Genomic DNA, 14719 nt, shown 5'->3' on the forward strand with positions numbered 1-14719 from the left:
AATTATAAACCCTTAAAGCCACCAGCTTATTGGTATTCTGACCTTTGTAGCTCACCAGACAGAGATTTTGGAAGTTACTAATTTGAATCTAATTAATCTTGTTTACATTTAAATGTATCCTTGGATGTTCTATCAAATTCAAACAAAATACGGGTAGTATAGAATTTGAATCAAAATTAATCTTCAAGTTTTAACAAGGATCCTATTTAAAATAGGAAAGACACAAGTCGCATCAATTTAACTGTTGTCACTTTATCCATAATTTATATCATTAAGTCAACTGCTATGTCTAATCTATAAAATCATATGCTCATCTTGAATCTTTGCCAGAGGAAACAGGGCAATTTTAAGACTGATTGTAGCACCTTTGATGGTATTAGTTAGAAAACACGACATTATTTGAGCAATTAGTTTTATCTTTTGTTGCTGTATTTCTCTAGCAATTTATTCTAGCAAATTATTCTGTTTTATCTATGAGATGTCCAGTCTGGGGTTTGTCTAAGCATTAGAGGTCTGACTTTCAGTGGTGATGCGTATCTTCAACTCTGTTTAGAGTCATTGTCAGCCATAGCTGCTCTCAGTCTTCAAAGATCAAGATCTTACAATATTACCCTTGTGTTACATATAGTGCTTTCTTCATTTGTTTTATAATACTGTCAGGCGTCACTGGCAAATACAGTTACATAGTTGTTGCATTTTGCCTCAGGGTAGATGAAGTGATGGCTCTATATATGTGAATTTCAATACATCTAAAGACAATTTTGAAATGTCTGTGGTATTCTTGTTTGGAGGGAAGACACAGAGTGCAACTTCAACCTAGCTGCTTATAATGTTTTCCTTCTGCCCTCAAAGATTTCTGTGAAATTTCTGTATTTTAATAATTTGGGACTCTAGAATTTTGTTCATGTCACTGTTGATTTGAGTATTCAAAGTCAATCTGATATCAGTGCATTCAACTTCACTTGAAGTCAGCAGAGTTCAGAATTTGACCAGGAGTCTGATAGTCTTTGACGTTATGATGAAGGAAATCTTTTGAAAATGTGTTGGATGATTTATATGGGGCTTTTGGTTTGCTATTTCTATAATGAAGTCCTACATTGCAATGTATAGTATGTTTCTGTTAAGAGCGTGTGATGCCTTCCAAAAAGGCCGGATGGTGACAGATTCTGCATTGCCTGACAATCATGATAAAATGAGTTCAGCCGTTTCTTGAGAGCTGCCTGATGTTGTGCTGAAAATCACTATTTTGTAGATCTTATTTAGAATTTAAATGTGGCATTGTTTGTTTTGCAGTATTATTTAACTGATTTTTGTAAAATCGTTGTTAGCACTATATACAGTTTTGGTAATGCTGTTTTTGTTCCTAATCTTTTTAGGTTGTGCTGGTGAGATGGAATGAACCATTTCAGAAACTAGCAACCTGCGATGCAGATGGAGGAATATTTGTTTGGATACAATATGAGGGCAGATGGTCTGTGGAGCTTGTGAATGATCGTGGGGCACAGGTTGGTGTGAATATTTTCTCTTAGTCAAGAATGATCAAGTCCTGAGAGACAAAAAATGAAAAGGAAGATGAACAGTACTGTATATGTTTAGGAAAGCACAGAAGAAAACAAAACATTTCTTTTTTGAAAGGAGTAGGCAAGAAGTGTCACAAAGATACTTACAAGGATAGTTACTTTAACTGGTTTTGACTTTCACAAATGCATATTAAAAATTCTGCAGTGGGCAAAAAAACTTCTGTGATATTGAAGTCCTCTTTTGCTTTCTTTTTAAGTATTAAGTGAGAGTAAATCACCCATTGTTTTTGCAAAAATATACTTTTTTCCCCAATTATATCTATTCAGCATTCCAATGACTATATTTTGTGGAAATGTGTTATTTTTCAGTGCATGAGGGCACACTGAATTTATGAAATTTCTAAACCCTTTTCTAACTCCCATCCATTTGTGTACAAAATGCATTTTTTAAGAAAGTTTTATCATCTCTTGCATTGATTAAACTGTAGATGATGATAACTGCCAGTAGATCTATCTGGTTCTGTACAATACTGCCTTAAAACAATGAAAACTACTATATGGCCATTATATCTATTTTCTTATCTTTAAAATGTTAAGGTGAGTGACTTTACATGGAGCCATGATGGGACTCAAGCACTTATCTCCTATAGAGATGGATTTGTGCTGGTTGGTTCAGTCAGTGGACAAAGGCACTGGTCTTCAGAGATAAACCTGGAGAGTCAGATCACCTGTGGTATATGGACTCCCGATGACCAACAGGTAATGGGGCTTTTAGAGGCTATTAATTGTATCATATTGATATGCTATGGAATATATATCTTAAAAAATTATTAAATAAGTTGTTTGTAAGAACAGTTTTCCTCAAAACCAGTGTTCCCACAGATAATGAAAATTTAATTCAGCCCGTCATTAGACAAATATGCTAATGTACCAAGTTACCTATCATCACTTTTCACCCCAATTCACATTCAGTCTCATTTCAAAATTAATTTGAGACAGAAATCTGGAATTGTACCCCTAATTTGTTGAGGCAGCTATCTTGAAAATATGCAGGTGAGCAGATAACAGCACTGCCTAGTAAATATCTGACTAGTCATTTCACTATACAGCTGCCCAATTTGCACTTGCAGCAAAGGCAGTCCAGTTCACAGATACAGTTAGGTTTGCCATCACATGAGCAAGTGGATCGAATTGATTTTGAGTGTCAGAGACACCTGTAAGATCTCTCTCAGCCTTATGCAAACAAAATAATTTTGAAAAGGTGATTTTTCAAACCACTGAATCCAAAACTTGTTGAGCTTTGGAAAAAACAGTTATAAAATTCTTCTTTGCTGCTTTTCTAATGAGGCATATAGTGTTGGTCGTGTCGCCATTTATAGTGCGGCTTGAGCTAGCCCATTGATTTTCATTTGCAGAATTTACAATGGCCCTTTGCCATTCAGCTGTTGAACTTACTTGAGTGGTCTTTTCTTCCACATGCTTGCTGTCATTATAGTTAATGTGTGTATAATATAGTACTGAAAGAAATGATGGGGGTAGACTAGTGCAAAGAGAAATTGTATTATTTTCAAGATTGGATTATTTTCCTGCCTTCACTTTGCACCTTCATAAAAAGGTACTGGTCTAAGACTCAAGGTATCATTGACTTTAGTTTAGAATACTATAAATCCATACAAGATATATGCAGAGTTATTTTGGGAATTGCAGGTGGACTATAATAGCACAGATAATATGCATTTCTACAGCAGCTTCTAATAATTCTAGAGTGCTCTGCAAAGAATAATGAATTAATTATTACAATGCTGTTCTTTCAAGCCAGGGAGTCTAACTGCCTCTTTTTGAATCTGGGAAGATTTAAGTCTTGACAATAAATAATTTGCTCAAGATCAGGAGGAAAAGACAAGGAGCAGAACTAGGAAGGGAAACCAAGATCTAATAGCTCTCACTCCTGTGTTTTAAACATGAGGCTATCCCCTTTGTGTGATTTGCACTTGTAGTTCACTGCTGTCTTTGGAAATATCTTCACTTGAGTGTTTCATTTGGGAGGACTGACTGCCTTTAATTCTAATTAGCCAGTATGTTTGTACTTTCTAATCTGGACGCTTCATAAGTGTTTATTCCAGAAAACAAATATTTCTTCAGTGTCCAGATAAGCACATACAAACATAATGGCCAGTTCCAGTTGTGTGAAAATCACTTGCTTGAGTTAAGAGATTCTGCTGCTGACAAACTCACTGAAATAGAGACGAAAACCAGGCATGGGCTTGATGTTGCTCTGCACAACTCTCCAAACCATGGGTTTTGCATGTCTAGCTGCTGATGAATCTTCCTGTTCTCCAGAGTTGATGGAGAGAAGAGATCTTCTAATACCTATTTAGGTGTATTTGTCTTTGAAGGCACAAGACAAGAGACTATGCTCACAGTTCATGATAAAAATACAAATAATTTTTTGGGAAAAAGGACATTGCATATATTACACACAAGCACATACAGAAATGGATGCTCTCACTAGCTTACATGCTTGTCTAATTTTTCTCTTTTCAGTAGTTAGCCAGATTTATATCTGTGCAAATGAAATCAGACTATTCTAAAGTATTTTCAGCATCTTCCATATTATGTAATTAATCTGCTTGTCAGTGCAGTGAGTGAAAGATAAATGTCAAAATTTAAATTTATATTTTCATAATATTCTTTATGTCACCCCTCTGACACCATGAAAATTGCTTCTGAAAGTATTCCTGAAAAACATTACATTCCATGTTGCCATGACATTTAACAAAATTAGCTTTGTAAGTTAAATTTCCAGTGAGAATTTATTGTTCACTATCAGTTTTCTATTGTCCTCGTAAAAATTTGTTTGATATAGTCTGTCTAAAATGCCAGCACAGATATTAGTTTAAGAATTCCATTTCATTTTTTGGGAGAGGTAATAGGAAATTCAATCCCAGTTCTTTTGCAAATGGGAAGCTTCCACATGCATAACATCTGTTCACCTCAATTTCTAATTTTTTTAAATTTTCTCGCTCTGTCCTCTCCTATGTTCATCCTCATCTTTTCTTCCAGTTCTCATTTTCCATCTTTTCTCCCATGTGTCTGTTCAACACCCGTAGCCTATTGCTTACCCCACAGCTCCTTGCCGCTGCCCTGTAGCAGCCCCCACAAGAGGAGGAGAATTTCCTACTATCGTCTTTTTGTTGGAGGAAAAGAATGACTGGAGCTACAGTATTACTAACCATCTTATTTTGTCATATAGTTGAGCTGTCAATACTGGTGTCAAATACTGCAAATAGAGAGTCCAACTCTTAACTGTGTCTGTGGTTGTGACTGTGTGTGTGGCCCCTGCATTTGTCTTCCTGCTGTGCTCTGATGTAAGCTTGTAGGTGAAACATCCAAGATAGTGGCTGATGCCATCTGTGGCTGAAACTCCATAGTTAATACTTCCCAAATTCTTTTGAGCGCTTAGAGACAGATGATAGTTGGAGAGATGGCCAGGGTTGAGTGTTGGTCTGTTGAAGTTCAACATATGGTTTAGTGTTTTAAATAATTTGGAATGTACTTTGCCTTGAGGGAGTCATTGGCTGATTTTATTAATAGTAGATATATTTGTTCTGCATCTCCTTTTAGGAAGGGAATGATATGATTCATAATTTGTGGCTCTGATGGGTTTTCATGATATCTTGAGTTCTGCACTGTATGCTGGGGCCAAACCTACTATGAGTCATAGGACAGTTAATACAATCTGGTTTGCTGCAATGCTTTCTTTCTCAGCATCGTATGTCATGAGATGATGCTACTAGTGAAGGACACTGATAGATTTTTGCTGTGGTTCACACCTAGGTCTTGAGTCTGTACATTGAACTGTGAGTTCTTTAGCTGATTCATTACATAGGCCTTTTGATTGTGATTCTACATGTTTGTTGTGAAGGACTAGAAGTTAATTTTGTCAGTTCCGCTGTATATCTGTTTTCCTGCACATGGAGGACTTTAGGTGTTTCCTGCACATGTATATTTTGTTACCTACACACACCTGGCTGAGGCGCAGAACACCGTAATCCCAGGGACTCTTGAGAACAATACACAAATGCACACAATAGAAAGGCTGGCTCCTCTGTGTCTTGAGCCGTGTGCCACACTTGTGTTAAACTTGGGCTGATGGGATCATTCAGGAATGTGACTTTGTTGTTGGTGGTGGTTTTTTTTGGAAACAATTTTCTCAGGGCTATAAGAAGCTATAAGACCTGGTTCCTCAGGGTCATGCAAGTATTTTTTTCTGGTGAGAAGAATTACCTGGGGCCATGTAGGGATGAAAAATGAATTTGAAATGCTAGATGATACAGGAGAGTCCTGTACCCTGTCTTGAGACAGTTCTACAGGACTATCAGGTTTTACCATGCTTGTTGGCAAAGAGGGAGTGTACATACCAAGTAGACTGAATGAATTCCCAACTCGGAAAAACCTGAATTTTGTCTAGCCTAATGGTTTATTTATAATTATAGAAGCAATGTCAATAAATAATTGAAGCTCTCCCCTAAGCCAACAAATCATATAAAATATCTTTCCAGTGCTTCAGCTTCCTTCCTGTGGGTTTGATCAGCATCTAGTGACATCTTTCTGTCAACTTCTGCTGTCCTCAGGCATCCTCTGCCTTCCCCTTGCCCTCCACCTCACCCTTTACCCCTCCTTCTCCCTGTTAGAGTGGACTGTGAAAAGCTTCGTCGATTTCGTGGATTTGTTATGTTTTTACCTAATAACGAGGTTTATCTCTATTCATGGCAGAAGAAAGGTGCAGTGTCAGAGAACTAGATAAGAACTGTAGAGGGGCCTGATTATCCTCTTGCTGATGGCAATACAGTGTAACCCCCTGGACTGCACTCAGGCTGTTTCTGCTCACTGTTTCTGTGTGCGAGAAGGGAATCGGAAGGAAATCACTCTCCAAGAGAGGGAAGAGAGGGAATGAATAAATACATTTTAATTCCTCAAACAGGCCATTTTCTGTTGTTGTAGCTAATATCCCAAGAGGTGCTATTAATCTATATTTGTTCCCTGCATCTCAGCTAGTGAAAATTATTAGACTTTTCTGATGGTTGTATGATCCCATTTCTATTTTTCCCTCCTCTTTTCCTGTGTTAAGCTTTTTAGTTGTGGAAATTCAGGGACTTTTCAGGGTTCTCTTTGACCTGGATATGACAGATAATGGGTATGTGTGAACTTTACCAGTGTACTTTCTTCTGTTTCCTTTGAAAATAAGTATACAAGCAGTTAGATAATTTAATTTGCATCCTGCCAGGTACAATGTGTTAACTGTCATATGGTTCCATCACAATATAATGTGCATTAGTATAAAGAAAGTGTAAATATAGGCCCCTAGTTTGAAGCTGTTCTCTGTGCCTAAGCATATAAATTCTGCTCGCAGTGGAGTAGAGAACAAGCACAGCATTAGGAGCAGGTATCGTGTGTACTGCAAGGTCTTTAGAGACATTGGAAGAAAAGAGGTGAAAGGACATTTTGATTAACCTATGAGACCAATAGTGCTTACTGACTATTTGCAAGTGAATGAAAATGATTTGTCTCAAAATGCAGGGTGCAGAAGGCCTGTATTTTTGCAATTTTTTTTATCCTTTGTAGTTTGCAATAGCTGTGCAGGAAGACAGTTTCTACGCTGTTAGTCACTCCTGCTTCCAGTGCTTGGCATTCCTTCTCCCATAGCAACCACAGAAGCTTCAACATGTTTTTTCATGACAGCGATGAGACAGAGGCAAGCTTCAATTCCTAAATTCACTCTTGAATACCCTGAATTTCAAAATGGAATCCTGGACCCAGAAAGGAGCTTAACATGAGGGAGAGGAAAACGCTGCTTTCTGGTTCCAATGATGCCACCGGACCAGGTGGGGTCTGTATACTAATATAGCAGTTGGTGTCTTACATGTCCATATTAGTATCAATGCCGTGTTGTACCAAGTCGCTGCAATGAGAAAGAACCTATGCACAATTCGTACTTCAGAGGCCTTACAAGTTAAATCAACAACTCCATTCTCACTGTTAGTCCTGTCTAACACACTCTTGTCATTACCCTCTTTTTGTTTTACAGCTGATAGTTTTCATACTCTCTGTATTTATCTCCTCTTTGTAAACAAGGAGAGAAATACTCCCCCCAGCTAAAGCAAATTCCCCAAGGTAATACATCTTGATTAGATGATTGAACTTGCCTTTAGCTGGTCTGTCTGATCTAACAGGGGCTATGCTGAGGCCATGTCAGCAAGATGAATGCAGGTTACCATAGAGGTTCATGAGACATCAATTTTCATCGTGACAATTTTGCAGTATGAAATTAAGTCAGATCAGTATTTTCCCCAAATCACTGCAGCCCCAGAAGCACAGCAGCTCCAAACCTTGGGCCTAGAAGTGTCAGCTAATTAACAAGAAGCACTGTCAAATGATTATAAGTGGCACCAGGTTTTTTGCAAACTTGTCTCTCAGCTTCCATAAGGAGTTTTGTTGTGGCTTTAGTCCTTGCAGGGAATTTAATTAATCTGTTGCCATTGTAGTACAATCCACTTCGGGATCATCTCATCTTCATCAGTAGTATATGGTTCACAGTTGCTACCCCCTTTTTGAAGAAAGAGTTGGTTTGAACACCTCTTAAGCTGAAAGAAGGAATGGTGGCCTTACCGTAGCTTCCAGAACATGGCTTAAAAATAAGGGAGTTATAAACCTTTGAAAATGTTACATCTACTTGTGCCCAGATGTCATCTTCCCACCTATATCCTCTTTTGGCTGGTGTTCTGGGACAAGGAATTTGTGCTTCCGTTTACCCTACCATTTTGGTTTTAATCAGGTGCTGTAGCACAAATCTGATTCAGGCAGTTGATACTTTGCAGTAGTCCCATGGATTTTTGCTCAGACTTCTAGCTGTGTGAAAAAAAATCTTGAAGACAGTCTTCTAATGAGTTGACAGAATGATGAAAGAGAGCTGCAAACAGGCAACTGGGACAGTATGGAATAGGGAAATATTTACCTTAATTATTTTGAGTGTTGGAAAGGGTGGAAGGAGGAAATGAAAAAACCTACAAACTGTAAAATTTGAGAGTCTAAGCAATGATTTTGGTCTTTATTAGAATATTCCTTGTTCCTACTAAGGGCCTTTTAAGTTCACATAACGAAGCCTTTAAAATGCCAGGAAATATCTATATTTTTGTGTCTTAACATACAGAAATACATCTTTTCCCCCAACAATTCTGGGTGGAGTGACTATTAAATGGTCTCATATTTACAATGTTTAGAGCCACTCAAAATTGCAGTGTAAGATATTACAATCTTTGAGAAAGAAATGAAAGGCCTGTTTTCATTGATGGATGATTTACACAAATTACTGGAGAAAGTGGCTGCAGGCTTTTTATAGCATTTAAGAAGTGTCATTAATTAACTAGGCAGTTTATTCAAGCCACAAGGACTGCAGACAATGGTTAAATTGCATATAAAGATTTTAACATTACATGCTGCATAATTGAATGGTACCATTAAAATGCAAAAAGAGGACATGGGAAGGAGACTTCAGTTGTCTTTCAAGATAAATCTGTTTGTTATGTAAAGCAAACAGATAAACAAAACCACAGGTTAACTATCTTAATATTTTGGGCTATTCTTAGAAGCATTTCAGGCCTTTTTGGTAGACTTCCCATTAAAATTAATAATCTCTGCTTGCTTGTGCTAAGAATTCTACGAATGTTTACTATCCTATTGCATCCTTTTATAGACAAAATATGTGGGTTTTTTTATATATACTTAAAATGTTTAAATGCTTTCCCTGAGACTTTACTATTCTTGATGTATAATATATTTATACATGCTGGAAACCAGTAACACTTTGTTCTTTGCTTGGTGGCTTTATTTTTGTGGTGCCACATAATAGTGACAGACAGATTTTATGAGAAAAAGTAATGTGAATTTTAAGTGCTAGTTAGCCTTTCTTTCTCTCCGTATCTTTTTATTATATTGTTTTAAAGCTGCATTATGCAGCTATTTCTGAAATAATAGATTTCTCTTTTTTTCTGATGTATACATGTAGTTTCATTAACATTATCTTTCCTTAGCCTTTTGGTCTCAAGTAGGTGTTCATGCATCATCCTGCTGAGAATACAGCTTCCCAAAAGAAGGACGAAAAGAGTTAAATAGTTCAGTGCACTGTACCTTTTTTTCAGTTGCTAGCAATGAGCAACTACACCACAAATTTGATTACTCAGCTGAGGATTCTGTAGGCTTTGCCTCTTGTTTTGAGAAGATTAGAGACCAAATAAGTTCTTCTTGGAGCCTCTGGGGTTCATCTGTGCCTTTAGGGACCTTGGCATCTCTCTCTGGGGTTTATCCCAGACAGGGCTTTTTCTGTCAGAAACCCTAACAGAGGATGCACAATTATTGAGCAAGATGATTGAAGGAACAAGGTGATGCTGCAGTGTGCTTTCTTCTTTGCGCTAGCTTCATCTGTGCCTTGCCTAATCTTTCCCTTAATGGTCTTTATCCAGCCCCTAGTGGCAAGATATTTAGAGAGCTGACGAGATGGTGCTATTTGCTCTAGTCATGAGGGCTAAGAAATGGGGGATGTTTGTGTGCAGATAGCATCATGGTTCATGTTTTCTCAGAAGCTCCTGTGAAGATTTCATGTCAACGTTGTATCAGATGAGTCTTGCAAAGGAAAATTTCCCTTAAGGACTCTGCTGAAAGGAAGGAAACAAGTATTCTAATGTGTTGCTCATCCTTGCAGTCTCTTGTAGATGGTGTAAGAGTATTTGGTGTTTGTTACCACAAAAAGTGAACGGGTGAATGGATTTCTGCATTCCCTTGGATGCAAAGTGTATTAGAATATACAGCTCACCCTCAACAAGTACACCTTGCAACTCTGTACCCTGATCTGATGTGAGACTCCGATAGGTCACAATATCCTTGTCTTAGTTGACCAGAATCTAAGGTTTATTAAGCTCTGACCACTTGTACCACATCTTTCCCTTAATCGGGAAAGGAAGGATGTTGATGGAAATGACAAACCAGAACTTAAGGAAGAGGTAAAGGCTCATTATGCTATTCAGTTAATGCATCCACTTAGCATTTTCATATCCAATACTGTTTTACATTTTTGGAGTGGCAGTGTTTGAATCAGCAAAATAAAAATAAATGCAAAGAAAAACACAGCCAGTCCCTGTGTGGGGCATGTCAGGAAGGAAGAAGTAGGTTGCCTCTCCTCTCACCTTGCTGGCACTTATGTACAAGGACTCACACATATAGCCTGAAGTCTTAAGTTTTTTAGGACAGGGAATATTTATTTGAACCTGTGTTATGCTTCAGCTTTGAGGCAACTAGTAAGAACTTGGTTGCAGATGTACAGTCCACCTGTGTAACAGGTGGAGCACATACTCAGGGAAAGAGTGGCACCTCCTGCAGAAATCTGCTTTCTTTTCAATAAGTCCTACATAAGATAGGAATTTTGTTTTATTTTAATTTGTTCCTTCAAACTTTTATTTGGTCAGGAGAGGGCATGTGAGTCAAAAGTTTATTTCTTACAGAGGAAAGCTTTCTAAACTGAGAAGATTTTACAGCATTTGTCAGAAACAGTCTGTGTCAGAAAGACTATTCCATTTCTGGAACTGCTTGACTGAGAGTATTTTGGCTCCAGGACCAATTTGCTTCATCCAGAGCTTTGCAATCTTTTTGGTTCAAAAGAAATGTAGCTGCCAGAGTAGTTAATTTAAACTTTAATATCACTGGGACTTGATCCATCAAGTTTCTGGAAATTAATAACAAGCGTGGTTGGCAGTATGGAGTCTTGAACTTGGGTCAGGTGTGTTTAAGTCTGTGAATAGTTTGAATCCTTTGCATGGGGAAGGAAGATTGTAGTGATTCAGTCTGGAGGAGGAGACCTGTGGGCTTCTGCACTAGGTCTTGTCTGGGAAAGCAAGGCCAAGTTTCATAGTAAATTGAAGATGAAAGGTGGTAATTTTGGAAAATGATGTCACATGGTCTTTCCATTGTTTTGACACAAAGAGGTTGTGTGTCATTAATGGAAGAAGGATGCAATATCTCTCTATTTTTCAAAACCATTTCTACCAGTGTTTCATCTTGCCTGGATTCAACTTGAGCTCTCTGCTCTTGATCCAAGAGCCAGTTTCTTGTAGGTGTTCTGACACTCCAGGATTGTGGAAGGCTGCGTCAGCTGAGATGCAATTAATCCTTCCTTGCTTTCTCCATGATTTTAGGAGGACGATCTTTCTTCTTCAATGCCTCATTTCAGTAACAGTTTAATACTCAGCCTATCTCCATGTTGACTCAGTTATACTTGGCCTTACCCATTCTATGTATTTCCTGCCCATGCTGAATTACCCTTCTCTGCTGAAACTCAAAACCTAGAAAGAGAATGCAGAAGTTGAGGGGCTTTCTCCCATAAGCATACAGTTTGAACCAGGGGCTTCTTGAATCTGTATTAAGAAACTAAAAACAGCAGGGACATTACTGCTAAAATATTTTCTGTGTTGCATTTTCAGTGGTCCAGAGTGCAATCCTTGTTGCTAAGTAATATCATTTTCAATTAGGGGAAAAAAAAAAAACCAGCAACAACTCACAAACTTCTAAAACTGGGAAGGAAATTTTAGCTTGAGCAGAGTACATTTACGCTATCTTTCAGGAAATAGCTAAGCCCAGCTTGGGAATAATATCAGAGACTGCCAAGTGTATGTGAGTACTTCGAGTATCAGCTGACATCATTTACCTGATTGATTGGTTGCTGGTAAAGTTAATTGCACTTTCCCACCTAGCACTTAGCAACAAAAATGACTGTTTGGTACTATGTCTAATTTGATCTATGTGAAGAATATGTGTTTTCATAGATATGTGTGCATTTTCCTGGTGGAGTTGAATGAAAGAACAGAAAACAGGGCTGCTTAAAAAACATTCCAAAGTATTTCTGGCACAGGAGTTCAGGGGTCCCAGCCTGATCCCCATGTGTGCTAAAAACCACAGGAGATGTTCTCTAGAAGATGTTCCAGCTGCTAGCTTTCTATTCATTTTGCATACTGCTTTGAATGAGATTTGAAACATAAAAGAAAAAAAACCTCTTTTTTCATGTCTAAAGTAGACCCAGATATATTGTTAATTCAGTCAACATTATGTAGAAGGGCTTTTCTTTTCAGTTAAAAGTCTATTTGGTACAGGATTGAAAAGTGTCTGAAGAGTCAAGAAAAAATATAGAAACATATGTGACTGGAAGTATGTAAATCAGAAGTAGTCCAGGTATAATTACAGGTACATAATCAAACTTTCTGCGATTTGCCAGAATGCTTTCAAACAAAATGATCTTTGCCTGGCCAACTGGTTTCGTCCTCACGTGTCCAGAGTAGTTTTGCAGCTTGAGATCCTGGGTTTAACACTGCTTGTATTTTTCACTCCTGGAAGAAAGTGCAAGGCTGTACGTCATTAACAGTTATTCAGCTATGTTACATTATTTTAGAGAGGAATAAAGCCAGTGCTGTTTGAATGCCCAGGTTTTAGGATTTCAATCTTTTTTAATAAAGATTTGTCACCAGGATTTCCAGTGTATTTATTTTGTCTTCTCAACTGAGGGCTTGGTAATAATTACCTAAACCCAATGGACTTTGTAAGGGAGAGAAAGAACAAACCTGAAAGTACGTAACTCGACCACTGCTACTTCTGAAAGTTGTTAATGCTCTTGAATGAGAATTTCATTGCTCTGTATATATGCAGTTAGCTGTGTGAACTCCTGGTATATCGTCCATGTACTAGCTGGTAACTCCTCATTTCTGAAGGAAACAAAAACCTCTTTTCAGATTTTTTAGACCTAAAGGCAGTCAAAGAAAACCAAGTGCTTTTATTCCCCCCAAGCTTTTGTGTGAATCGTGGCAATGCCTCTGTGCCTGTTCAAGAAATCGTTTTACAGCAGCTGAATTTTTAATGGAAATAAAAAGTATTCAGCAGGAGAGCAGCTGTCTCCCTCTGTCTGGATTCTCTTTTTTTTTTCTGCTTTTTGAAGTAAAAAGAAGTAAAACCAGAAATACCACGCTCAGGGGAAAACAGAAAGCTTTCACTTTTTTTCTGTTTACTAAGAAGCGGCTGCTGCATCATCTCATGCTTTCTGATGTAGAAGCAATAAACAAGAAGAGCACAAGAAATGCAAAATGCTAATACCGCGACTAAATGGACCACAAAATGTGCTAACTAAACCTTTGCAAGAATGACATTTTTATGTTAGACTAATACTAGGGAATGAAAATATTTAAGGCAATAATTTTCCATATACTTTCTGTGTTATTAAGCATACCTGCATAAGTAGATGTTTGATCCATCATTTTGTATTTTAATGAATTTATAGTTCACTTAATCTTGAATCACAAAAATAGATTTCTGTCTGTTAGTACAATGGCAGTATGGTGAAGACTGTAAAGCTTGTTCCCCTCCTGAATACTAATGTTTGGTCTTATGGTTAAATTAGAGCAAATAGAACTTCTAATTCAGCTTTCTTGAACTACTCAGCATACTTTTAGCAATGCATATGCAGTTGGCCTTACTAGCATTTCTATGGAATGTCATTTCTGAAATACAGTTCTGACTTTCTCCCTTTTGGGGAGATGGAAGGGGCAAAGGATACTAAAGAAAAATTATGAAAAGACAGTTCTAAACTTTGAAAAGAGGAATTTCAGTAAGACAAAGTCGGGCAAGAAGATTGTAAATTTAGATGGATGCAGAGTTGAACTGTTAGTGGCAGCATTGATACTACCTGATAAAACAATAATGAGGTTTTAGCAGATGGGTATGCTGATCCAAAAAAAGGAACCAGAAGGGCAAAGAGTAGCACAAAATGCTGAAAGAGCAAGGTTTGCCAAGTATGTAGGTCAAAGAAGAATCCTTCAAACATTGGAAATACAACCCTAGAGAATGTTAAAAACCAAAACCATAAATCACAGTAGGCAAAAATAAGAGAGAAACTGGAGGCCTCAAGCTGGAGTTCACAGAACAAATTGCTGGTTCATATAACAAAGTTCTTACAACACAGTTTTAAGAACAAATAGCACAATGGTTCATGTTTGTAGGAACAGTAACATTGAAAGACCACTTAGGGTTTACTTGATCACAAGATGCTGATGAAAGCTCTGCCCTGAACTTGCTCTTCACTGTTAAGAAACTCCTCACAGAGTCTGAGG

At 37.7% G+C, this 14719-nt stretch overlaps 1 protein-coding gene across 4 annotated transcripts in view; it reads left to right on the plus strand.

Moving 5' to 3' along the window:
- TULP4 (TUB like protein 4) overlaps positions 1 to 14719 on the plus strand; it is a 171805-nt gene that overhangs the window by 105046 nt on the left and 52040 nt on the right. For all 4 annotated transcript variants that reach the window (XM_067293613.1, XM_067293612.1, XM_067293611.1 and 1 more), the window contains 2 exons: positions 1377 to 1505; positions 2118 to 2279. In XM_067293613.1, coding sequence (XP_067149714.1) covers positions 1377 to 1505; positions 2118 to 2279 — 291 coding nt within the window. The remainder of the gene's footprint in view (positions 1 to 1376; positions 1506 to 2117; positions 2280 to 14719) is intronic.

This window comes from Apteryx mantelli, chromosome 3, assembly GCF_036417845.1.
Source record: "Apteryx mantelli isolate bAptMan1 chromosome 3, bAptMan1.hap1, whole genome shotgun sequence".
Classification (NCBI taxonomy): domain Eukaryota; kingdom Metazoa; phylum Chordata; class Aves; order Apterygiformes; family Apterygidae; genus Apteryx; species Apteryx mantelli.